This window comes from Callionymus lyra, chromosome 9 (assembly GCF_982586985.1).
Source record: "Callionymus lyra chromosome 9, fCalLyr1.hap1.1, whole genome shotgun sequence".
In the NCBI taxonomy this organism is placed as follows: Eukaryota; Metazoa; Chordata; class Actinopteri; order Syngnathiformes; family Callionymidae; genus Callionymus; species Callionymus lyra.
The window spans coordinates 20,213,568-20,241,472 of record NC_141826.1 but is presented as its reverse complement, the minus strand read 5'-3'; the positions used below and the strand labels follow the sequence as shown (position 1 = coordinate 20,241,472).

At 41.7% G+C, this 27,905-nt stretch overlaps 2 protein-coding genes across 7 annotated transcripts in view; one reads left to right on the top strand and one right to left on the bottom strand.

The window, feature by feature from the left end:
- Positions 1-25,095, bottom strand: part of rapgef2b (Rap guanine nucleotide exchange factor 2b) — a 72,153-nt gene extending 47,058 nt beyond the window's left edge. For 5 of the 6 annotated variants that reach the window (XM_087799331.1, XM_087799335.1, XM_087799333.1 and 2 more), the window contains exon 1: positions 24,534-25,094. In XM_087799331.1, the coding sequence (XP_087655457.1) occupies positions 24,534-24,602 (69 nt within the window). In that variant the 5' untranslated portion in view covers positions 24,603-25,094. Of the gene's footprint in view, positions 1-24,533 lie in introns of all 6 variants that reach the window. The other variant, XM_087799334.1, reaches the window with a different exon arrangement.
- Positions 25,096-26,955: 1,860 nt separating this feature from the next.
- spmip2 (sperm microtubule inner protein 2) lies at positions 26,956-27,867 on the top strand. The gene is made up of 4 exons (XM_087798649.1): positions 26,956-26,992; positions 27,157-27,386; positions 27,618-27,676; positions 27,777-27,867. Exons 1-4 carry the CDS (start codon positions 26,956-26,958, stop codon positions 27,865-27,867), a joined length of 417 nt encoding a protein of 138 aa, XP_087654775.1.
- The last annotated feature ends 38 nt before the right edge of the window (positions 27,868-27,905 follow it).

Genomic DNA, 27,905 nt, shown 5'->3' with positions numbered 1-27,905 from the left:
TAGCCGTCAAACATTTTCCATCTACACTGATCTTATAAGGGCCACACATTTACAGTCAAATCCACATTTTGAGAGAGATCTTCGCAGAGTCTCTCATGGTCAACTGAGCTTCTCGACCGAAAAGACACTGGATCAACTCGGCAGGTCACCAGGCGCAACTCGCAGCAAAGGACTGACACATAGGCTCATTATTTAAGACCACCTAGGGGTTTCAGGGGTCAGATTAAATTCTGGGGCTCCACCAGCAAAACAACACCCCCCCCCCCCCCGTCCACCCCCCCGTCCGCCCAGAACTAATCCTGCCAGGAACAGCAGCGTCCCGGAGAAACATTCCAAGGAGCTGTTTTGATAGAAGCTCAGGAATTCCTCCCAACTTTCTTACATTCCAGCGACTTAACCAACGGAAGTCCTGACGAGCCGCTGATGTTATTGTGTTTGGGTCCCAAAGACAACAACAACCGATTACAACAAGTCTTGTCGTTTTCACATCCGAGGTTGAAAATGCACTCGCTTATAAAATATGTCTTACACACACCCTCAAACACACACACTCTTGAATTCCCACATATTGACACACACGTTACGTAAGGCTCCAGAGGGAGAGGGTGTGTGTGTGTGTGTGTCCGTGAGTGTGTGTGAAGACAAACATGTGCGATAGATGCCGGCGTCCCCAGTCAGATACTGAACGCGTTACTATAGGCCACGCCCCCTAAATTAAAACAACACCTGCAGCCAAAGAAAACAATGCAGGGCTTGCACGGTCCCCGCTGAACCGTCATCGAACTGGACCGGTTTACCGGGCCAGAACTACGTAATACCAGCACCAGAGTTCCTGCGGGCGTGTCACCATGAGGATCAACAAACACCAGCTGACCCAGACACGGTCCGGAACCAGCATCAGGTTTGATTGGCCGAGGGAGAAATTCTGAATCATGTCAGGATGTCACAAACACTCATTTTTCATCACAACAACACAAACTAACTGAACATCATCAGTTCTTTGACTTCTGTACTTGCATCACAGGGTGACGGACGTGACACAGCAGAAACTTTTTCTAAAAGGAGTTTCTTCAGACCCATCAGGCTCGTGACAGTCGGACGTGTGTTCACAAGGTGTTGATGTTTGGTTTGGTTCATACGAGTCCAGTAAACTTGTAAAACCAGACGTGTGACGCCAGTTTCTGGTTTCATGTGTCCGTGACTTCTACTAGCGACAGGTTTGCACGCTCGGCTGCTTCATGACTGATCAAGATGTCGAGATTGTCGACTCCACTGCTAGCATAGCAACAGATCTCTAAAAAAGAAGTTGGCTGTGCAGGGACAAGTGGTTGCAAAGTGATTCTTCAAGGCGATCCATTCTGACTCGTCAGTTTCAGCCAGCCAGCAGGGGGCGTGTGAGGGGACCCCCAAAGTTCTGCCACGCTGGTTGGGACTTAATCTGACCCGTGCCTGCTGAGGAATCCGAGCCTCACCCCGGACTGACACACAAGCCGGAGCCAGTGCTGCCACGGTAACCAGAGCTGGAAATACCTTAGACTGACACGAGGATCGGGGGGCTAGGGGGGTCAGGACGCCATACTGGACCAGCGGGAGATGGGGTCCTCGGTGGGGTCGGAATACATGTGAGTTATGAAAAGAAATTGAGGGTTCCTTCTTTACGTTTGATGTCAAATGAGTTCCTGCAAAGATGGTGGCTCTCAATTATTTTGTGAAAGTCGGGTTAGACGTCATTAGCGGTCTAAGAAAATATCGGAAACTCTAAACATCGCTATATTTCTTCGTACAATATCGCATCTTGGCTTTCATGCATGTATTTACGGGCTTTGTTCATTTTTCTGGTTTAATTAAACCTCAGTTAATATGTCCCAGCTTGGAGACACAAGAAAATCATGACCTGGTGTTGACTGAGGACGAGAGGATGCATTGGACTTATACAGCTTTTAAAGCTGATTTTTGGAGATATTTTGGTTTTGAAAACAAATAGTTCAAGAATCATGTTGTCTGTAAATTCTGCCACAGTACAGTCAAGTACTGGACAATACCACAAATATATACTTGTTCATACAGAATTACAATACATTGTATCGTGTGATATATATCGTCAATACACAGCCCTCGATGACGCCAAGGTCGTCTGCTTCCATTTCAATTGATTAACCGTCTTAAGCTACCATTTCAAATTCCTTTTATTTTCCTTCAGGACGCCAAACATAAAAGTCGACAACTAGTTAATCAAACATGCACAAGGTTAGCGATTAACCTGTTTAATCGCAGCCCACGACTGATCGGTAGTTCAGACACCTCGACTTATTTGCGCCGCGATAAATCCTCCCGAATGTGCCGGGTTTAGCGAGCGAACTTAAGAAGGTGAGAACGTAGACGTTCCCTTTAATCCGGGGCTGGTTTGTTTTTCGATCGGGAGCCCAAGGATTTTCACGAGCGACAGCAGCAGTGACGGCCAAGACCTGCACAGAAGGAACGAGTCACAACTGACGGGGGATTTGACTCGCCGTGAACCCGTTAAGAGGAAACGTCTGGCGCTTGCCGAAGACCATACGCCTCCCAGCAGGAGGTCGATCTGCCTGTTCACTTTCATTCTCCCGATAACGGAAGCACGAGCCTCGTTTCTGGGTTCTCGAAAAAGACGGATCACAGCAATACACCTTTTTATTTTGCGTTACATTGACATAGAAACTAGTTTCAATTTAGCTCTCTGGTCCAAATTGTTGAGTCAATAGACTAGGGCAGGTTAGTTAATTATTCAGGATCAGGATCAGTCACATGAAGACATTAATCATTTCCTGGTTACAGATTCCGCGGCTCAACTCTGACATCATAATCTTCTATAGTTTTCCACCGAGTTTGTGAGCCGACTTATACCGTGTCCTCAGGTACTTTCTCAACTCGACTGAGGTAAACGATCTGGTGCGATCATTCGAAAATTGCTAATTGTGTGTTTAAGATTGATGCAAAAAAAAGAAGGAAATGTGTATAATTTGATGCGTACAAATGTTAATAAATCACAGATATACTGCAAACTTAAGTAAAGGACAAGATGAAGTTTGAATTAAAAATCAAAAAAAGTGTGTTTGAGGTTCAGAAGCCAAAGGATCATGTAGACATTTTTACTTTTATGCTGCTTGTTAAACTCTAAATATAATTTGCTATAGTATTTTTTTTTTAAAGACTTTTCTCCTATTTTTAGGATTTATACTCAAAATAATTTGAGTGAATACTGAGGTCATTCTTTCAAATATATTCAGTTTGAGGATATTTGGGTACATTTTATTGCGTCCCAAGATAATTACGCTTGATATTTATAATTTATTATAACTTTGGGTGTAATTTTAACTATCCAAACCTGGGTTAATCCAAACGTAAACAGAGTTTTCACACACAGATATACATTTTTTGTTACAACACGTTAATAAAAACTGACCAGAAACTGTTTCCTTCAACTGAGAAAAATCTCTAAATTTATGAAAATCATGTCACAACACGATCTGGAGCTTTTAATCCATGTGTTTGTGTCTCTCGTTTAAACTATTGTAACAGTTTGTTTTCATGTCTAAACAAGAAGGATCTGTCTCACCTGCAGTTGATACAAAACTCTTCAGCGAGAATTCTGACCTGCTCTAGTAGAAGAACTCACATTTCTCCGATCCTTAAAACTCTTCACTGGCTGCCAGTTTCTTTCAGGATCAATTTTAAAATTCTGGTTCTTACTTTCAGATCTATTCATGGTCAGACCTTCCATCAGTGATCTGATCCAGCCTTACACCCCAGCTCGGGCTCTGAGGTTTATGGATCACAATTTATTGATGGTTGAGGACCAGAGGAGACATATTCACACCAAGATAATTATTTAACTGCACCTTTCTTGTTATTTTTGTAAATATGATTGTGTATATAATATAGTGCAGATTTATTTTCTATTCTATTTAGATTTTTTCTTTTCTTTTTAATATTTTATTTCTGGGTGTTTTATTTTTTGGTATATTGCTGTTGTTAAACCGAATTTCCCCTCGCGGGACAATAAAAGGATTCTGATTCTGAAATCCTTCCAGACTGTTGCTCCTAAGCTTTGGAACGATCTCTGTGTTTGATGATCTACTGACTCCTTCAAGAAACATCTTGAGACATTCTTATTTGTGCTTTTCCCTGATTTTCTGGGACTCAAGTGCCTGTCTTATGTGTCTTTTAAAACATGTATTTTAACTGTATATTGATTTTGATTGTTAAAACTCTTTGTGACCCTGGTCTAGAAAGGCGCTTTACAAAAAACCATTACTTTACTTTACTACTACTTACTAATAGATACATGGCTATTTGTAGGAGACTCCGGCATGAAAGTACACGACGACAAAGCATGTAAGTAGTCAGAGAAACGGTTGAATAACATCCCAACGATCCCCGTGAAATGTTGAGTCGACAGCGAGTACTCTGCGGTCCGCGCCCTGGACTGCGGTGGTCAGCGGAACAATGTTCTCCATCTCCAGCGAAGCAGCTAAATTACTTTCACAGACACGTCCTCCACGGGTCTGTAATGGCTTCTCCACGCCGCCGCCAGTGTCGGAGGCTAAACTCCTCTCGGGCCGTCAGATAAGAGCATCTGTCAGAGATGACACGGCGGAACACCAAGCATGTGTTGCGTGTACTGAGCCGGGGGGAGGCCAGATGAACTGCCTGTAGCTGTGTAACGAGGTAAACACAACCGCCGGGGGGTGGGGGGGTCACAGGCGCTGGAGGTCGAGAGGTCGCGGCAATATTGAGGTTTATTCCGTCCACTCAGCACGTCGGCGTGCCAGGAGGTGGGGACGAGGAAACGGCAGCGACGGCAGTTTATTCACCATCAAATGCCTCGGGGGTCCATGTGGTGGTCCGCCGGGTGCTACTGTCTGCAATTGTGTGTGTGTGTGTGTGTGTGTGAGTGTGTGTGTGTGCATTCCGCAGCCTTTGTTTGTACATTCCTGGAGTCGGCGGTGAGATGGCAGCTGTCCTTGGCTGTATTGACAGAGTGTGGTGGATCTGCTGTGTATTTTTATCCATTAGCCAACGTGACGGAGCAGGTGGAGATTTTGTGGGCGACAGCAAGGTCACCCCCTCGCTGCTACTGGGCGAGACGCTGGGGGCCAAACGGTTACTCAGCAAAGACAAATCGTCCCTTTTGTCGACGGAGATTCTTAATGTCGCCTCATTGACCTGCGATGTCCGTGCTCGTCCGATTGTTTCCATGTCGATGTTTGCCGATAAAACGTAGTGAAACAGGGTTGCATGTTTAAAGGCCACTAGATGGCGCTCTCTGCACTATGATATTTGACTCAAATTGATCAAATTAAATCTTATTTTAAATTCTTTTTTTTTTACCTTATCGTAGTTCTTTTAGGGCATTATATTTTATTTAAGTGTGTGCAACAAAGAAAAATGATAACCATATTTACAATTAATTAGCAAGTAAGTAATTTATATTTATATATCGCTTTTCCAGACCAAGGTTACAAAGCTCTTAAACAATCAAAACAATATGTACTTAAAAGGTCAAGATAACATCGAGGAGTTCCAGAAAATCAATAATATGCACATATTTGCGGCGTTTGTTCATTTATCTGTTGCAATTAAACCTTCGGCCACTAGCTGGCAGCAGTCATAACATATTTCGGAGCCAAATGTCACGAGATCCTGACGATGACTGAGGATGTGAGGATACAGTCGACTCCAATGTTAAGGATTTTATTGAATATTGTTTTGATTGTTTAAGTGCTTTGTGACCCTGGTCTGGAAAAGCGCTATACAAATAAAAATGACTTACTTACTTTACATATTTCGGTTTCACGATAACGTATCGATATTCAACAGCAACGTCTGGATTCGAAAATATGTATATTTTAAAATGCATTTGAAATCACATTTTATTTTTGATAATAGTTATTTTATGGTTTATATTTCATTAAATTCCCCACAGCTAAAGGAACCGAGATCCCAGCGATGACTGAGGACGAGAGGATACAGTCGACTCCAGCAGCTTTCAAAGCTGATGTTTGGACATATTTTGGTTTGGAAACAAAATGTAATCAGTAACGACTTAGTCAAGAGTCATGTGGTCTGTAAATTCGGCGACGCTAGAGTCAAGTACAAGATAATACTACAAATATATCCTTGTTCCTAAAGCATCACAATAGATCACCATATGTCTAGTCGTTAACCCCATATTGTGATACACATCGTCAAGTTTTTGCCAAATACAAACCTCTATTCATAAAATCATGAAGATACAGTGTCACATATTCAATGGCCACTAGGTGGCTATATGTTCTATAATCTTTGACTCCAATTCTTCTACAATTGACTCAATTTTTTTTATAAAACCTCATTTTTAACAAGGAGTGCCCCCCACTGAGCCATTATATTTATGTATTTATAGTTAGCAACAGCAGCTTAAGTGTTGCCGCCACATTGAAAACACGCCACCTGCATCAAGTTGGCACCGGGTGCACAAAGCTAATTAGCTATCTTATTAGCATTAAGCGGCGGGTGTTAGGGACTAATCTAGAGGCGGAACATGTCGCTCTCGCTCTTCTGCTCGGGCTCTGACGCCGGACTAATCATTACACTTCCACCTGTTCACGTCCAGAACAACGGCCCACTTGTTCCCTCAGAATATCCTCATTCGAGTGAAGAGGTCCGCGAGGGGAACCCTGTCGGTGGCGTTTGTTTCCCAGCGCGGGCCGGGCAGCTGGTGGACTCTGAGACCCACTGGACCAGAATCAGAGAGGCATGTGAACCGGCTTATCCGCGGCCACTTGAGCCGGGGGTGGGGGGGAGATAAAAAACCCTGCAGCGAGTCTCCCGAGGCAAATTAGACACTTGGCCGACAGTTGTCGCGGGTCTGTCGGTGTCGCAGTCATCACCAGTGAAGGGGTTTTATTTACAAGAAGTGGACGAGGACGCTTGAGTCAAACAATTACAGCAATTTTCTTGGACACAAAGTCACCCTGAGCTGCGAGACAATCCAATAACTGCGGCTTATTTGACGCATCTCTGGATGCAGCAGTACTCACTGCTGATAACCTCACAGGAACTGAGCTCCGTACAAACCACTTTGAGGAGATCGGGCTGTGTAAGGGCAAGAATCTGATGTATCACGATACAGGAGTACGGGTACAATATATTGCAATATAGTGATACTGTAGCAATAACGATATATCGAATATTTGGTAAAGAAGGAACATTTTCATTGCATAGTCAACACACAAGAGGTCAACCACGACGACAAAAGGTCTATATTTGAAGAAGAAATACAAGCATATGCAGGATTTTCATGGATTATAAAATGTATAAATACATTTAAAATGCAGCCTTGACTATTTGCATGTTAATCTTGTATAAAAACAATTGAATATTGACGGTATTGGGAATAAATATATGGTGACATTTAATTGTATCAATATTTTAGTACATACCGTCGTTGATAATCCTTTCAAAAGCAACAGCGCCGAGGTCTGAACTATGTAATCTGAGAGATTAACAGATTATTAAATTGATTAACGTTTATTTTTCTATTGGACCACCACTTAGATTAGGAACTGTCGGAGACGTACGCCATCTTGTATTTGTCGTCGACTTGCTTGAGGACTCTTCAAATGCATGTACGAACATTAAGCTAGCGAGCAGCTTTGTTTAGCCGTTAGCATTAGATCAAACTATTAGCACTTCACTACGCCAAAAAAACGCTCCAGAAACTCAAATTTGACCTAGACAAAAATAACTGTAGACTCCCTAATCTTTCCTTGTAAAATGTCTTTAGACAATGATCAAAAAACTAAGATGATGGGCTCGTCTTTCAAACCGCAATCTTGTTTAGTTTCACGCCGACTTTTCAACTGTACACAAGCGGATTCAAGAGCGCAACAATGGCTGGTTGTGGGTTCGGCGGGGGAACCACCACAGGACACAAAGGGATCCCTCAGATCTGTGCTTCGGAACCTGGGTCGTTGCCGCGCTACACGGGAACGAGGCCAACTGTCCGGCGGAATGAGACTCGCTCCAGCTCGCTGGAACAAAAGGCTCAAAGACGTGCAAAATCATCGCAAAGTTACACAACATCATAAAAAAAGATCAATTCATCGGGAGTTCAAAGCCAAAAGCCGAGGCGGGCGAAGACCCGACGGGGGGAGGGGCTTTCATCTAGCGGGGGAAATGGCTCACTTGGTGGCCTCAGTGATCCAAAAACGTCCCTCCCAGCGCATCCTCCCCCCCCTCGCCTCCCTTACTTCCATCCAATTAGACAGACAAAAACAGACGCCGGAGGCCGGAGACGAGCGACACGACGGGAAGGAAAATAGAAACTCGGGTCGCGACTCGCCCACAAAAAGTCTCGTCCAACACTTGAAATATTCATGCGACGATCAATCTGACGAGTCAATGCCTCGTCCTCAAGTACCAACTAATTCCATCATTACAATTCGAAGGTGGCGGCGGTTGCTAGGCAACAAGGCTGAGTGAAACTCAAGACCAAAAACCCTTCAAGAAAAAAAAAAACAACCTTGTTTTTGTTGCTCCCATCGCGATCCTTAAGCATGTAATTCTTGTGTAATTATTTCATGTTTGGGAAAAAAACACGAGTGTCGACGCGTTCGCTGAATCTGGGCCAGTGTGTCGTTCTCGCCCAGCAGCGCCACTTCCTTGTTATTTCCTCGCGAACAGCCTCTCACGGGGAAGTTTCCTGTTTAGAGACGCGAAAGTCTCTCGCCCAGGACCAGAGGAACATCCTGAGGAAGTCTCGCCCGAAAGGAACCGGACTATTGTGATGAGTTGGACTTTGAGACGTCATGCCCCGAGTCTCCGGATCCCATCGACGGTTCTTCACCATTGTTGGACTTCAAAGTGGAGAAGGACGACACAGTCGGGTTCATTGTCGTCCTTATGGAAGTTTTATCGGTGCCATCGGAGTTTTCCAATGTTTCATTTGAAACTGAAATGTGGTCGTTTTTTAAGCGTTGAATTATTTTTTGGTAAAATGTGATTAAATCATTGACTTTTATCATTTAATAATTCAATTGGAACATTTTTTTATTTTCAAAGTTAATGACATTTTTTACACATAGTTTGATATTGTTATTACAATAATTCAATTTGTTTTATTCAATATTTTACCAAACTATTCAGCCAATCATGCGACGCTATTAGAATCGTACGGTGGATCCATTACACCAACATTTTTAGATTGAAATTCAAAATACTTACTAATAAAAAAAAAAAGAAAAGATTTTAGAAAATGTATTTTGCTTTATTGGAATTAGGATATCGGAGTCCATGTAAAAAATCATAAATTTAAATTAATTAATCTTTTAATTTAATTCAGGTAAACTAAATTCAACCTTTCAATACAATAATAATGGAATGAAATTATTTATAAAAGAATAAATGGTTCAGAAAATAAACATTTCAATAGAAAAGAAAAATCCAAATAGTTGAAATAATAAATATAACATTAATAAAATATTTTGACGGCACCGATATACCTCCATAATCATTATTATTCACATTTTGCATCAACAAAACGAAAAGAGAAAAAGTTGTTCAATCCTTTTTCTTGTGCGTTATAATCCTTGTTGTAAAGCATCTTTGTGTTTCCGAAAAAGCACCAAAATAAATACAATGTTTATCATAATCATATTGTAATTAAACGATAATTAATACAAACGGTGACTTCACTGAAATGCAGATTTAAGTGCAATTCACTGACTGTTTATTAGACAAATCTTAACATCTTTATCTTGACAGCAGTTGTTTTATTAGTGTGACATCACATGGAGGAGTTTGGTGATAACCGGGAATGAGTTTCAGGATTCTAGAAGTTCTAGTCCTGATTTAACCTTCTGCTGTGGAAGTTCTTCTGACCGGAAACACGTCTTCTACGGCTACGGTTTCATTTGATGTCGAGTGCTTCTGACAGGCGGACGCCGGCTGTTGCGGGCGGCCATTGTGTCGGCTCGTTGGAACCCTTAGAACTCCGGGTGAAAACGACCGGAGCCTTCCCTCCAATTACAATCAGACAGAAGCTGCGTTTAGCTCAGCGATGACACGTCACATGACGGGGTCACGTGACTGACCGTCCAGCTAAATAAAAACTGGGCTTTCCGAGCCACAAATTCCAGGACAATGATGGACGACTGCAGTTCGTGGTCGGTCACAGCAGTGTGAATAAAAAAAAAGTTAAACAATCAAGACAGAAAATATTGTCGTCGTGAGAAAACAAAGGAAAAAAAAAGGGCACATTCATCATCTTAGTTGTCAAAATGTGTCTCTGTGTCCAGACTTTCGTCCTCAGAAATGTGACGCTCAGGAAGCTGTGAAAAAACAGGTCACCCTCGGACCGACAGTGAAAAGCTCTCCAGCTGGATATTAAAGACTCACTTCCACATTTCTCGGCAGAAGCTGTCGGTCAAACGCCGTGACAGATGAGTTTTAGGAACCGATAAGATGTGAAAGTGAGACTTTCACTGGCAAAACTTTCCGTCATTGAGACAAGAACTGAACTATAAACATCAGAATCCAAATGAGGGGTCGATACTGTAGAAGGTGTTGAACCGCGAAGCTGGTGTTTGTCCATGGAAGTGTATCAGTGGAATCACAAAAAGGAAAAGGTTGAATTAAAATGGTTTATTTAAGCATTAAATATTTATATTCTATAGTGAGAGGTTGATTAAAAAAAAACAAAAAAACAATTGAATAAAATAATTATAATATAATTTTTACATAGAGTTTGAATACTATTGATTTCAAAAATGCATTTAAAGGAATGTAATATTTTAAATCAATATCTTTTAATTGAATGTAAAATGTGAGACCCTTTCTGTCACTCCCTCTCAAAGAACTCATCACATATTCAGCTGATTTTATCTATAATCATACACAAGCATTTATCAACGCCCTCTTTTGCCAACGTCAGAGACCATTTGGATATTTTAAAATCACTCCCATCATAGAGCCGTTGACTGAGGACGAGAGGATACAGTCGACTCCAGCAGTCTTTTGTGTTCTTTGAACAAACATTTTTGTTTCAAAACGAATTATAGCAGTTACAACTTCGTCAAGAGTCGTGTGGTCTGTAAATTCTGCAACACTAGAGTCAAGTACTCGACAATACTACAAATATATACTGGTTACTACAGTATCATAATATTTTGTATAATTTTCCATAATAAAATAATTAAAATATAATATTTACATTGATTTTGAATGCTAATGATTTAAAAAATGCATTTAAAGGAATGTAATATTTTAAATTCATATATTTTGAATTGAATGTAAATAGTTGATTTAATATTGGCAACATTTTTACATTCCGTTTAAAATGCCACACATGATTATGTTTGAATGTTTCCAAAATAACACATAGTTATATAATACAATTCCAATAATGCAATCGTTTGATTTCATCATTTTAAACTTGTTTTCATTTTAAAATTGTTTAAACCAACTGTTTAAACCAATTAAATCTTTCAAACGACAAGCTATTGAATTTAAGTACTTAATAAAAAACAAATTCAACCTTATTCAATAATATTGAATTATATTAATCAAAGGATAATTCTGATGCTTTAAAAAAAACATTTCTCGAAAGAATGTAAAAAAGTATTTCAAATGTTAAATTAAACCATTTAATATTCTGGTATAATTGAATATAAAACCCACAAGAACTCAGTGAACTTGTGAATGACACAGTGATTGTGATGAATAAATGTGTCCAGTGTTCTTTCGCACACTGACCCACTTTTTTTGTGCGACACCATCCAACATCAGACGCGTTACTACACTTTCCGTCTCTTCGCTTGCGTTTCGGCGACGTTCTGACCTTGGCCTCGACGGAGGTCGACGAGCTCGCGCCGGCATCTGTGTTTTCGTCACAACCCCGACCGACGTCACAACCCAAATTCCTTCCCCCCATTGTCGTCGGCTTACTTTCCATCCTTCGGATGTTTGCGGGGCCAAACAAGGGAAACAAGCACATTATTCAATTACCGACCAGAGCTCTGCACTTCCCAAAGAAGATTGAACGGCTTTGCATTCTGTAAAAGTGCCAGCTCAGCATTACGCAACACTGTTTTTGATGCCTGGCCCCGGCGGCGGCTGCAAGATCTGCATACTAACCAGGGAGCGGCGAGTCAAGAGGGTCCCGGCGGGGAAAAGATCAGCCATCTGGGGGGTGGGGGGGAAAGTGTCTGGCAGACGACGAGGAGCGCGAGGTCACACGGAGGCAAATGTCAATTAGCTCGGCCCAGATCTGAGCCAACGTCGGTCCATAAATAACGACGAGCTGTAAAACCACATTAAAGCGTTTAGCGGTGGAGGAGGAACTGCCCGACGGCTCGTGAGGACAGCGGACGTATGTTACCCGAGAGATGGAGGTCAACACTGGCGGATAAAACACTTGAAAGCTTGAATGTCAAGAGTGTGTTTCTCACTCGGAGTCAGACGCTCTTGAACTTTTATTTATTGTTGTTGTTGACGAGACTATGTCCAGGTGTTTTCGCCGCCGTCAACATTCCTGAACTGAAACCAAGTAAAGTAAAAACCACACTGAATAACTAGTCTTACAACTCAAATAAAATCACTTTTAGACTCGCCTTCTAATTCAACAAACTCACGACAACTCGCTCTGTACTTGTTTTAGAGCAAGCTTTGTCTCACTCCCTCTCAAAGAACTCATCACATTTGAGTGAACACACAGTTCAGCTGATTTTATCTATAATCATACACAAGCATTTTATCATCGCCCTCTTTTTTACCAATGTCAGAGACCATTTGGATATTTTAAAGTCACTCCGATCATAGAGCCGTTGACTGAGGACGAGAGGATACAGTCGACTCCAGCAGTCTTTTGTGTTCTTTGAACATACATTTTTGTTTCAAAACTAATTAAAGCAGTTAAAGTTCGTCAAGAGTCGTGTGGTCCGTAAATTCTGCAACACCAGAGTCAAGTACTCGACAATACTACAAATATATACCGGTTACTACAGTATCACGATATTTTGTATAATTTTTCCCTGTATTGTGAAACAGATTATAGTCCTTGTTGTTGCAACCTTTCCTTAAAACACTGCAGATGATCTTTTAACCAGTTGTGACTTTTAACAACAACATTAAACTGAAAACCAATGTAGTGCTAAAGGCTACATTAAAAAACATGCTTCGTCAAAAACCTTTTATTGACAGAGTAAAGATAAATGTTTGCACATGCTCCCAAAAATGTGCGTTTAAATATATGACAAAATATTTAAATGGTCGTGACTTCCTGTGACAACACAGCGACATGCAAGATACCGAGATGTTTGTAATGCGTCTGAGGTTTTGCACCGTCATCTGAACACCAGAGGTGAACTTCTGTTGAAAACATTTGGTCAAAAATGTGGGTCACATTCAAGAGCAGCCGGGAACTGATCTGACGATAAGAACCTTCAGAAATGTTTATCTAAAGATAAATGAACTTCAATTTTCTGCAAAATAACTTCCTCTGAAACATCAACAATTTAAATCATTTCATATAAAAAAAAACTCCCAACAACAAGGTGCACTCTGAAGCCTGGCAGGCGTGACCGACTCGGGGGTACCCCTCAAACCTGTGGGGGCCAGTTAAAGATAGCACCTCGGCAGATACAGTCGCGCTCCGGCGAGCGGAGGAAGTGGAAGCGTTCGCCTGATCACACACTCGTGACGGAGAGGAAACAGAAGCGTGTCGGAGCCACTTTCTTATCTCCGGCGCGTTTCCAGATCAAGATTCCGAAAGAAGAACCGACTCGGAAGGTTGAAGATTTAAAACACTTTCGGGTTGAGTTTTTATCTGCGGTCGTGGAAACATTGCGACCCACTCGGCGGAACCAGATTAAGATGATTATCTTGACGATACGAGAGTTAAACGTCCCCCTGATGGGTTCAGGAACGACACAACTGTACAAACGTCACCTCAGGACACGATCGTTCTCTCGACACCATCACATCTTCCACTCGTGAATATTCAACAACATGTTCTCAAGATCTCACTAAATGACATCACACTCCAAGCACTCGCTGCACTTCGAGTGAACCATCAGGAGACTGAAGAGTTTAGTGTCCTCTGAAGGTTCCATGAACACACCTGTGTGTTTCCAGTGCTGGCGTTTAGAAGAAAATGAAAATATATGTTGTTTAAAATTCCAAAGCAATGTAACTGGACTGAGTAGAGATTAGGAAAGACATTCGAGCATTTCTTCAGCTCTAAATAACTGGTCTGAACAGGTATCTTTCTTGGGGGCTTTGGAACTCTCTGGATAACCTTGACCTAGATAAGTTATGAGGACATATCAGAACAGGAGTCTCTAACATGTATTTGCAACTGTGAGCTACTGGAACTATGTGACCATCTACCATCAGTTTTTATTAGAATAGAGTTGTGTAAGTAAACATTGATACACTTGGATATCACAATGTTTTTTTTGACAATACTGTATTGATATTTAACAGCACTGTACATTATTTTTATTATCAAATCATATTTGATTTTTTACAAAGTTCTTTAGTGGTTAATGCTAAGATGCGTTTACATTTTACCTGCAATAACATGACAATATTCACAACATTTGTTCACTTTAATGTTACAATTAAACAGCCAGAAGGCAGCAGTCATTACGCCCTCCGCAGATAAAGAAAAAATTAAATCCTGGAAGTCATGACGAGGACTGGGGACGAGAGGATACAGTAGTCGACTCCCATCATCTTTTAAAGCTGATGTCTGGACATAGTTTGGTTTTAAATCAACTAATATCAGTTACAACTTCGTCAACTGGTGGATAAAAAACACTTGAAGCTTGAATGTCAAGAGCATGTTTCTCACTCGGAGTCAGACACTCTTGGACTTTTATTATTGTTGTTGTTGACGAGACATGTCCAGGTGTTTTCGCCGCCGTGGCAGGACTCGCTTCATTCCTGAACTGAAACCAAGTCAAGTTAAAACAACCCTGAACAACTAGTCTTACAACTCAAATAAAATCACTTTTAGACTCGCCTTCTAATTCAACAAACTCACTACAACTCACTCCGCACTTGTTTTACTGAACCCTTTGTCTCACTCCCTCTCAAAGAACTCATCACATATGTTTAGCTGATTTTATCTATAATCATACACAAGCATTTATCATCGCCCTCTTTTACCAACGCCAGAGACCATCTGGATATTTTGAAATCACCATAGAGCCATTGACTGGGGACGAGAGGATACAGTCGACTCCAACAGTCTTCTGTGAGGTTTGAACATACATTTTTGTTTCAAAACTAATTAAAGCAGTTACAACTTTGTCAAGAGTCGTGTGGTCTGTAAATTCTGCAACACCAGAGTCAAGTACTCGACTATACTACAAATATATACTGGTTACTACAGTATCACAATTGATATCGTTCAACCCTGTGTCATGATACATATTGTATCGATTCTTTCCAATACACACCCCTAGAACATATACTGGAATATAATAAGATTGTGTCGTTTTAGAGACGAGCCACGGAGCTCAAATTCCTGAGCTTTTTTGGGGTTTATTTTCATCCACACCAACATTCATTAAATACTTAGTTTTGTGGTGACTTTAAATGAAGAATAAATTACATTCCACCAGTTAAATACATTTAAAACTATACATAAGATTAGTTGGCGAGCTGGATTTTAAGTTTGATACATGTGTCGGATATAACCGTGTTTGGAATTCCAATCATTACAAAATGCAACTTTTGACTCGGCCGAAAAATAATCAGACATCAAGAAGTGAACCAGATGCACAACAGTGTTTTACAAAAATATCTGCAGCGGCACGACTGCGGTTCGACTCGTCCTCAAGATGCTCGTGTACCGAGGCTGAAACTCTCATAATACAAGAGGAAGCGAAGAGAAAGTGGCTGAGAAACAAGTGAAGACTCAGCAAAACGGGAAAAACATTTTAGAAAAAAACATTTCTTGTGAAAGTTTTCTCTGCGGTGAGAAAGTGGAGCAGAGAGCAGTGTGTTGTCGTTTCCTCAGATAAACACAAGAGATACACCGTGGGAGCGGACACACACACATATACACACACACCAAACACACAGACACACAAAAGCCATTCAGGAATGTACGAGAGTGAAACATCATCGACTGAATGAAACCCTGAACTCTTCTGTGGCTCTGATCATGACTCACGACTACTGAACTCTTGACTGACAGTCGAGTGCATGGAAAACATACAAAAAGTCTTGTTTATGCAACTGGCATGAAAAGTCCTAGTGATGATGTCACATGAATATTTTGAATAATAAAAAGGAAATTATATACAATGTATAACTTATAAATCATTTTTCCCCTAATAAGAGACATTAAAAAATCTTGACAATTGAAAATTCAACATCAAAAACCAAGATAAGTTAAAGAGTAAATTAGTTTTCAAATAATTTGATAGTGAACATGTTATATTTTAAGATAAACTTGGGAAAAACAGGTAAAGAAGAAAGAAATTAAGTGTTACATAAGATCGAAGCACAAGTTTCAATCTTCAGTTTGAAAATAAAAGTAAGAAAACTGAATAAATAACGCAAAAAAGAACACAAAAATAGCAGCAACATGGGGAATTCAAACATCCCACACAACACAGATGAGTGAGGAAGTAACAGGGCTGAGGATCAAACTTAGATTCTTTAGTTGCACAGACTGAAAGTCTCAAGTTGATGCGAGTATCGAACATATTTCCTCATTTGGTGCCAAGTTTCAGTAGCAACAGGAAATGATTTTCCCTTCATTTTTGTCTGAAAGAAAAAAGCCCGAAGCTTTAAAAAAATGTACTCAAGATTTGTAATATGTGTCATTTTCTTTTGGTTAGAATTTATCTTAATAAAATCAGGATTGAAAAAACGTATCGTTCAGGAACATGTGTCAAAGTGAAGGTACTTGCTCAATCGATACTCAGCCCTAGGAAGAAATACTTCCAACATCAGATTATAATACTAAAGAGATTATATTAGTAAAGTAAAAAAAAGTGAATGAGACTGTAAATTCTACTACTTAAATTAAAAGTACAAAACCAAAATCTTAGTGACGTAGATGACGCAAAACTGAAGCTACGTCACTGACGACGCGACTTCGGAGCAGATACTGAAGTAAATGTCGCGAGAAAACACTTATTTTACCACAAAACAACACAACAACAATAATAACAGTGTCGGTGACAGTGTTCCAACTTCCGGTTGCGAAAAGCGTTAAAAAGTAGAAGAAGAAGAAGCTGTCGAGTGTGTAGCGACAGTGTTTGATTTGAGACAGTACTATCCGTCAAAAATGTACGCACTGGCCAAGTGTGTGCACTATCTTAATGTGTACTATAAAGCAGTGCACTCGGAGAAGTCCGCGGTTTGTGGCAAAGCATAGGCTTAGAGCTACGTCGCTAAACGAAAGAAACGTCACTACTTTTAAATGGCGACGAAGAACGTAAATGTCTCGATAAAAATACATTTTACCAGAAAACAACACAACAACAACACAATAAAACACAACTTAATAACTCGTTTCAATTGGTGAAAAGCGCCGTCAAATGTCGGCGATAGTGTTCCAACGGCCGGTTGCAATTATTGTTAAAAAGTAGTAGAAGAAGAAGCTGTCCAGTAAGTGTGTAGCAACAGTGTTTGATTTGAGACAGAACTATCTGTTGGAATTTGACACACTGCACAAGTCAGTCTCACAGTGTACTGTGAAGCAGTGCACTTAGTCAACAACTAAATAGAGACTTCCCGTGAGAGTCAACGTGAAATTGAAGGAATTTGATGGGAATGTTTTTGGCGAAGGAAGACAAACACGGAGATAATAGCGACAGATTAAGTCAACATCACAATCAGACCTGTACTCTCCGTTACACACAGTTTGTGTAAATAAACATTTTGTTCCGCCCGTGACCTCGAGCGGCAGGAGTCGACGACAACGTCTCTTTTCGCCGACTGGAGTTTACGATCTGCTCGACGGCTCATCCTGTCGAACTACGCCCACTGGACGGACGGATGAAACCGACCCTCAGAGGTCAGCGTCCAGAACTATTACGCCTCCACGATTCCAGGACGACGAAAAAAAACGTCCAGGAAACTGTCAGAGGACGACTTCCTGTCTTGTTATGTCGTGCAGTTGAGACACACCGTTGTGTAGCGCCCTCACAGGTGTGTGATCATCGCGGCGGGTAAGCTAGCGAGGAACAAATGATGAGGAAATCTAAAGGGAAACTGTGGCGAGGAGGAAAGTTGCGACCGCGGCGGCAGAAACAGATGTAGAATCTGTGCCACTTTCTAACGCCTCTGATGCCAAACGTTTCCTCCGAACAGACGCCGACAGATCCAGACCCAGCAGGAAGGAAGTGGCAGAACAAAAGCGGCAGAAAATAGAAACTGAGTTGAGAGTTGAACCGACATCCTCTTTTTTCCCGCTACGTGAAACTGAAGCTGCTGGAAAGCTCTCCGGCTCAGTTGGAAGGAATCGCTGCTGACTTGACACTTGGTCGACACAGCATCAGGAACACAATCGGTCGTCGTGATTAAATGACAACAAAAATGATTAAATACACAAAATATTCCCACAACAATTTGAAGTTATGTTTTCATTGGTAGCTGGTTAGCAAGTTAGCTAATTATCATCTTTTAAACAACTATTAATCAGTTGAAAAAGACACATTTGTTCTGGAAGTTGAGAGTAAAATATCGTAGGTTTTCCCATCGATTTTCAACAGTACAATATCGATGTTAAATAAATATCTTTATATATTTGTTAATTAATACTAATAACCTTTTGATGTGATCATAGTTATTTTATAGTTTCTATTTCAATAAAGTGAGTATAAAATACAATTATTTTGATTTACAATTAACATACAAATATTTTCTTTAATTTTCATGTTGCAGTTAAACTTCTAGGCACTAGATGTCAGCAGCCATGACATCATTCGCAGCTTAAGACCCAATGGAACCCTGCGAGATCACGGGGATAACTGAGGACGAGAGGATACAATGACTCCAGCAGATTTTAAAGCTGACGTTTGGATGTATTTTTGGTTTCAAAACAAATAAAATCAGCTACGACTTCGTCAAGAGTCATGTGGTCTGTAAATTCTGCAACACAAGAGTCAAGTACTCGACAATACTACAAATATATACTTGTTACTTCAGTATCAAAATATGCAGTATTGTTGCCCGTGTATAATAAGTATCGTATCAACAGATTCTTGTCAATACACATACGTAGTCAAGAGCTGAAGCTTCTTCAAAAATGTTTATTTCAAAAAGACAACATTCTGCCCTTGAGCAAGACTTTCTTTAACCGGTGGTTATTTTGAGTGTTTATGGACAACAGCAGGTTCAGACGTCCTCCGCGGGTCAGCGCCGGCTGCTCAGAGTCCGACAGGGTTTTATTTGCAGTGGCGAATATGTGGAAACAATGTAAAGAGAAGACAAGAGTCGTGACGTCCAGTCGCAGGTCACGTGACCTTCAGCTTCACCACCTGCAACCAACGCCGTCGTCCTTCGCTGTCAACGTTTAGACTAAACAAACACTGAAGTGTCTCCAGAGTTCTGACTTTGTACTCGAGTTTAATCTGGTCAACTTTTTAAAGAAGTGTCTTTATTTTTTTTTGTGATGATCGTAACATTTAAATGTGACTAAATTATATAAATATCTTCAGCGTTAAGGACGAATAAAATACCACAAATGTCGTCCTCTTCTCTATTAAGTAGGTTTTCAGTTAATTCCCTGACTTAGGTAGTGAATCTTTGGAAGTATATCAGTACTATCAGAACATTGAATGGTTGAATTTACCATTTCAAATACCATACTTAATACAATATACAGTTGAAAAGTGGTTGGGGTTTGAACATTGAATTTGTTTTAATTCAATTAAAAAATGTGTATATTGAAATATTGAAAGGTGGATTTTTCTTCTAATAATTGAATTAAATATTTAATAATTCAATATTTTCAAAAACTATACAAATATTTACACATAATTTGAGCAGTTTAAATCCAATACTGTATGGTGACACCATTACAAAAAACGTCAATATATTGAATTGAAACGGCTGAGATTGTAAAATAAAACATTTAGAAAATTCAATTTTTTTTAATTATTGGAATTATATATCTAATTGCGTAAAAAAATAAAAAAATAACAATAGGTAAATTAATTTTTTCAAATATTTGATTTAGTAAAAAAAAAAAGTATATATGCAACTGTTCCAATAGAAAAGATTAAATTAAATTATTTAAAAAAAGAAAAAAATGTTTGTTTTAAATATTTTTTAAATCTTTTTATTTAAAATTTTTCATTTAAAATCTTAAATTCAATTATTCATTATTTTGAGACCCTTGGAACCAGAGAACAGAACCAGGACTTGTCCAGAAAGAACTCAGATTTCATGCATCATTAGCAGAGCTGCTGGAGGATGAAGTCAGAACCGTGACGTGAACCTCCTCGACATCAGAACCGTCGCTCCACAGAACCGTCAACACACCTTCGGACCAGAGCGAGTGCAGAGCGGTGACTTATTTAACTGGTCATGTGACCAGGTTAGAGGAGGGTGGGGGGTGCAAATCCCACCGCGGTCAGGGCCGGGTGATAAAGATAGATCCTCCAACGGTCGGGTTAATCCGACTGAGGAGCCGCTGCCATCAGGACGAGGAGCGTCGGTGCATAAGGTCCGCTGGGAACAGAACCTGGAAGATCTAACAAGTCTCACCCTCGACTCCTGGAGACCACCGGCTTTATTGTACCATGTTGCGTCATCTAGAGCCGTGGTTTTACACCAGCGTGACCCGGGGGGTCCCACACACACTGTGCCCCCTAAATCAAGACTTCAACTCAACTTACGACTTAAATATTTAATAAACATTGAACAAATTAAACACAATATAACTAAATGTCACTTTTAACCGACTACACACTAAAAGCAGATCCTTAACCCACTTTTTTGGTTCCGACTCACCGGTTCAGAACCACTGGTCTACAGAACATCAGAAGAAAACATGAGGTCAATTAAAAATTAATAGAATTTCTCCCATCAATTCAACTGGTTGTTACTCTGATTGTGTCTCTGTACCTTTTCTGTTTGTAGCATTAGCCGCGGAGCTAACCAGTTTCCACATGTAGTCATTTCAACATTTCGGACTCTTTTCGCTTAATTTATGCATCTTTTCGTGAACCTTTTTTGAGCGAGATTACTCATTTATTTTCCAAATGTATTTAATGAATTGTAAACCATTTGCTTTTATTTAAGCTGCTGAACGACTGGCAGCTTCAAATCAAAACCAAATAAAATGTGTTGATAATTAAGATCGGACAATAAAAAAGGGGGAAAAAATACTTGATTTATTTTGTTTTGTGTAATGTTTATGGACGAGCCTTGTGTATATTTGACTGCATTGTTGACTGTCCTGCTCAAATCTCTGTCCTTCTTAACCTGATATACTTTTACCTGCAACAGATTGTTGATGTTTTCCTTCAGTCACTGTTGTCAAGTTAATATTAACATTTTTATTTACGCTTTTTTTTATTATTTTTTTTATGTCTCACTTCCTTTTTACACTTCAGGATGTAACAATCTCGGCAGCTGAAACCGAAACACAGACTTCACGAAAACGACAATCGTGTTTTTGGAAGTGGAACGCAAAAACCGTCGCCATGGATACGCATTTTTATGTAGTTTCTACTGGTGTCTGTGAATCAGTTTGTTGCTGGTATTGAGCCATTGTTACCTTTGTGTTGTCAAACTTTAAAGTTGTTCTTTTACATCTCGAGTGTCCAGTAAAGATGTTCTTGTCAACGATAATGAATCTCAATGAGTGACACCAAATTTAAAAATAAATCACGATCAATACAACGACCAATTATGTTGTCGCCTTGAAACTTGAACACAAGGAAAATGCCAATATTTATATTATACCGTCAGATTATATAAAACCAAATACAAAGATTTAGCCGATTTTAAGCGTCAGAATTTATGTCTGTAGAGCGTTAATTTGTGCAACTTCTCGACACACACAGTCTCACACACACACACACACACACCAGTGTGACCTCCAGAGACAGCAGCTCACTTGTGTCATCGATCGTCTTTTGTCTGCGCCTCTTCGCTGAGCTGCACTTTTCACCGCCGCGGCGAAGCGACAACCTTCGGCGCCCGCAGACTCACACCAACCTCAGCAGACGCACACCAACCTCTGCAGACGCACACCAACCTCTGCAGACGCACACCAACCTCTGCAGACGCACACCAACCTCTGCAGACGCACACCAACCTCTGCGGACGCACACCAACCTCTGCGGACGCACACCAACCTCTGCGGACGCACACCAACCTCTGCAGACGCACACCAACCTCTGCAGACGCACGCCAACCTCTGCAGACGCACGCCAACCTCTGCAGACGCACGCCAACCTCTGCAGACGCACGCCAACCTCTGCAGACGCACGCCAACCTCTGCAGACGCACGCCAACCTCTGCAGACGCACGCCAACCTCTGCAGACGCACACCAACCTCTGCAGACGCACGCCAACCTCTGCAGACGCACGCCAACCTCTGCAGACGCACGCCAACCTCTGCAGACGCACGCCAACCTCTGCAGACGCACACCAACCTCTGCAGACGCACACCAACCTCTGCAGACGCACACCAACCTCTGCAGACGCACACCAACCTCTGCAGACGCACACCAACCCCTGCAGACGCACACCAACCTCTGCAGACGCACACCAACCTCTGCAGACGCACACCAACCTCTGCAGACGCACACCAAACTCTGCAGACGCACACCAAACTCTGCAGACGCACACCAAACTCTGCAGACGCACACCAAACTCTGCAGACGCACACCAAACTCTGCAGACGCACACCAAACTCTGCAGACGCACACCAAACTCTGCAGACGCACACCAAACTCTGCAGACGCACACCAAACTCTGCAGACGCACACCAAACTCTGCAGACGCACACCAACCTCTGCAGACGCACACCAACCTCTACAGACTCACACCAACCTCTGCAGACGCACACCAACCTCTGCAGACGCACACCAACCTCTGCAGACGCACACCAACCTCTGCAGGCGCACACCAACCTCTGCAGGCGCACACCAACCTCTGCAGACGCACACCAAACTCTGCAGACGCACACAACCTCTGCAGACGCACACCAAACTCTGCAGACGCACACAACCTCTGCAGACGCACACCAACCTCTGCAGACGCACACCAAACTCTGCAGACGCACACAACCTCTGCAGACGCACACCAACCTCTGCAGACGCACACCAACCTCTGCAGACGCACACCAACCTCCAGACACACACCAACCTCCAGACGCACACCAACCTCCAGACGCACACCAAACTCTGCAGACGCACACCAAACTCTGCAGACGCACACCAAACTCTGCAGACGCACACCAAACTCTGCAGACTCACACCAACCTCCAGACGCACACCAACCTCTGCAGACGCACACCAACCTCTGCAGACGCACACCAACCTCTGCAGACGCACACCAACCTCTGCAGACGCACACCAACCTCTGCAGACGCACACCAACCTCTGCAGACGCACACCAACCTCTGCAGACGCAGACCAACCTCTGCAGACGCACACCAACCTCTGCAGACGCACACCAACCTCTGCAGACGCACACCAACCTCTGCAGACGCACACCAACCTCTGCAGACGCACACCAACCTCTACAGACTCACACCAACCTCTGCAGACTCACACCAACCTCTGCAGACTCACACCAACCTCTGCAGACTCACACCAACCTCTGCAGACTCACACCAACCTCAAGACGCACATCAAACTCTGCAGACGCACACCAAACTCTGCAGACTCACACCAACCTCCAGACGCACACCAACCTCTGCAGACTCACACCAACCTCCAGACGCACACAAACCTCTGCAGACTCACACCAACCTCCAGACGCACACCAACCTCTGCAGACTCACACCAACCTCTGCAGACTCACACCAACCTCCAGACGCACACCAACCTCTGCAGACTCACACCAACCTCCAGACGCACACCAACCTCTGCAGACTCACACCAACCTCCAGACAAGACAGCGAGGCCGCACGAGACGTTCCCACGTCAGAGTGGCGTGGGTCAAAATCTCTCAAAATGAAGTCAAATATTGCATTTTCTCCACATGTGTCGCTAAGATGTGTAGATTAATATTAAATCATGAACTTATGAGAGACCCGGTGACCTTTGAACCCGAGTAATAGCGATTGGTTATCGGACGCTTGTGTGACAAATAGTGTGTGTTCCTGGAGCTCCAGGTGTTTCTTCATGTTTATTTGAACAACATGACTCACCGCAGCCATGAGACCTGCCTTCTAGCTCAGCTCTGTGACGTCACACTTTCGTGTCAGGCTCTCAGCAGCATGGGTTCTGTCCCGGGTTCTGTCTCGAGCTAACACACTGTTTATATTAAACAGAATAAATAAAAAAGCAGGGATTTGAACTACCAACCTGTTGCGTCCTCTCCGCCGGGTTCTTCATCACCGCCTGTCGGAAGCTGTTGTCCACATAAGACGCCATGTTCCGTCACAATAATCCCTCTCGGGTTGTTTTTAAGATCCAAAACACGGATGTTCCGTCGAGGGCTCCGCGGGCTTCAGGGGGTCCAGACTAGCGGGACCGATGGGAGGTGCCGCCCGGGCCAGGCCACGACCACAGCCCCGTCAGCGAGCCCTCTGTCCGGGGGCCGGCTTGGGCTCCACGAGAACCGGCTCCCTTGGGCGTAAAGGTCCAAAAAAGACGAAGGACTCGGAACCTTTTTTTTTGTTGCTGTTGTGTTTTCCAGGAATTATTTCCGAACCGTCTGCCAAGAACCGAGCTAGCGCGTCCACGACCCGCAGGCGAAGAAGAAGAAGAAGAAGAAACGTCCGCGGCGGAAACTCAAGTCGTCGAGGCCTCGAGAGTCTCCGTCCATGTCTGTCGAACTTTACGGCGACTCGACGGAAAACGACTCATTGTGCGTCTGGTTCTGTTCAGTCCAGAATGTTCCGCTGCTCAGCGCTGTTGTCCGCCACCATGGTGACTGACGCCGCTGTCGAGTGTGCAGCGTCACCGCGCCACTTCCGCTCGGGAGTTTCACAATAAAGCGGATCCAAGTCACGCAGGAACACGGTTCGAGCCCGAATGAAATTGTGTGTGTGTGTGTGTTCTTTGTGTGACTACAATTGCGAGTGTGTTGTGTGTCGATACATTGTGAAAAGCTCAGACTTTTAAAATTAATTAAAAAATATATATATTGTTTTGATTTAAATACAAGTTGTCATCACAGTACAATAAACTAATAAACGAGTGACTTATATTTATAAGTTTATCTTCTTTTGAGGAAAACTCGTTAAAATATTACATCTTCAAATCAACGATCTTTTGTCCGCGTGATGATCTCCTGAAGACGCAGCTGCTGCTTCCGGTGTTGTCGCTGCTGTCGTGATGCAGCTTGACTAGTCTCACGAGCTCGTGGGCGAGTCCATTTAACAGAAGAAAAAAAAAAGAGCCCGAGGGGGGCAGAGCGGTGTGTGACTGACATCTAGCGTCGTAAGAGAGAACTGCATGCAACCGACGTCTGGATCCAGTTAACGGGACCCGGTGATGTGACGTCACGAGACAGTCGCCTTACAATTATGTTTTTACTTTAAGAAAGTAAAGAAAATATATAAAAAGAGTTTTAATATGATGGGAAAACTTGAAATAAAATTGTAAAAAAAACTTACTCTGTATTTAATATAATAATAATTTAATAAAGCTTTTTTTTACATTGTGAATATTTTATTTATATACATATTTTAACATTGTAAATTGTAAAAAAAAAAATGTCATTGTACAATAAGATTAAGCCGTAGTTTTTATTTGAGGTTATATCATTTCACATCAATTTCATTTAACGTTTCTTAAGAGAAACTTTCTATTTCGATATATTTTGCAACAACAATAAATCGAATTCGAAACATTGAGTGTAGTTACAAAAAATCTAAACATGTTTAATTGTGTATTAATTTCATTTGAAATACATTCTGTTTAGAAATATGTTGTAAAAACACTTTGCATGTAATTATTATATTGTAAAATATTACCTCGAGAAAAACCCCAAAAATAAGGGATGTATAAAAGTCAAGTTAAGTCATTAATTAAGACATTCAAGAAAATAAACAAGGAGCTTGAAAAGGATTGGAAAACTTGAAATTAAATCATTTAAAACTTGAGCTGAACTTTGATTTGACATAATATATATTTTTGTTTTCATTTAAAGAAAAAAGGGAAACCTTCTTGTATTTCATATATGTATAAGCATAAGTTATTTTATTGTTTAATAAGTTCATTTTAAACAACTTAGCTGTAACTATGCTGTTAAAACACGTACTTAAAATATTACCCCAAATAATTAAAAATAAATAAATAAGGGAGGTATACAATTTGCTTTAATATGGGAAAACATTAAAAATTAAGTTCAATAATAAAAAAGAGTATAAAATAAGCCTGTGCTGTATTTTCATTGCACCTAATTTTTCTTTTATACATTTTTTTTAAATAAAAAGACAACTTTTATATTTATTATATTTTGTAACAACTTAAAAATATAAAAGATAAAGTTTAGTTGAATCATAAAAACGGAAACTCTTCGAACTCTGCTGGACACTAAGGAAACAAACAAGGGACCAAAGCAGAGTTTTTACTTTGTTAATCTCATCTGCTGTTTGTGTGAACAGTGAGTTTTTTGTCTAACCAGGACATACCTGGTCACCATGACGACCTCCTGACCCCGAGTCATGTTCGCCCGCAGTGTGTCGTCCAGTGTGTGTCCAGTGTGTTTCAAGTGTGTGTCCAGTGTGTTTCCAGTGTGTGTCCAGTGTGTGTCCTCCAGCAGACGTGAGCGAGGATGATGAAGAGAACAGGAGGAGGAAGAGTTTTCTTCACAGGTGCAGTAAATGTTCTGTAACTTGACATAATATGTTGAGTTTTTAATGCTTTTTTCCCTCAAAACACGTCTTTAAATGTTTGTTATTATTTATTTGAACTGTCTTGAAGTTTATTTACATTTTTAAAATATATACTTCGATGATGAATTTCTGGTTCCGAGCAGGTCCGGACGGAGTGGGAGACTACAGGCCCAGGTCGGGTTACTTCCAGCGGTACATCGGAGAGGGATCCGCGTCACCCGAGAGCACCGGGGACCTGGCGTACCTGACCAGGGCCGCTCCCGGGGCCCCTCCCCCGACACCCAGGGGCCGCTGCGCGGGCGAGGTGGGCTGGTGCTGGGAGTTGAACCGGCAACTCAACGGGCAGACGCTCCGGAGCAACATGCAGATCAAGGTCCGGTTCTGAGAGCCATGAACAAATGACACACAACTGCTACACAACAGCTACACACCAGAGTCAACAACAGACTGGCGAGTCTGGATTTGAACTACCAACCCTGTTCTAAACTTTCTCAACAGGAAGTTTGAAGCTGCAACTTTTTTTTACAAAATTAAAAAAGATAAAAATTGTGTTTTTGTCAACACACACACACATTTTGAGTTTGTGTGTTTTTTGTCGTGACAGAAGACGGACGTGCGCGTCGCTGTGGAGGACAGTGTGACGCACAGGTTCCAGAGCCTTCCGTGAGTGACACTCATTCACTTGTTAATAATATGTACACAACACGACACTAAAAAAAAACTACACACTTTCTCACTTGTCTTTGTGTGTTTTTCTCTCCAGGAGCGTCAAGTCGCTCGCGAAAGCGGACGCGCGGAAGCCGGAAGGGGGCGCTGTGGCTGAGAGTGAAGATTCTGAAGAGTTTGATTCTTAAATAAAAAACTGATTTTTGGGTTAAAAATGCCAAGAGAA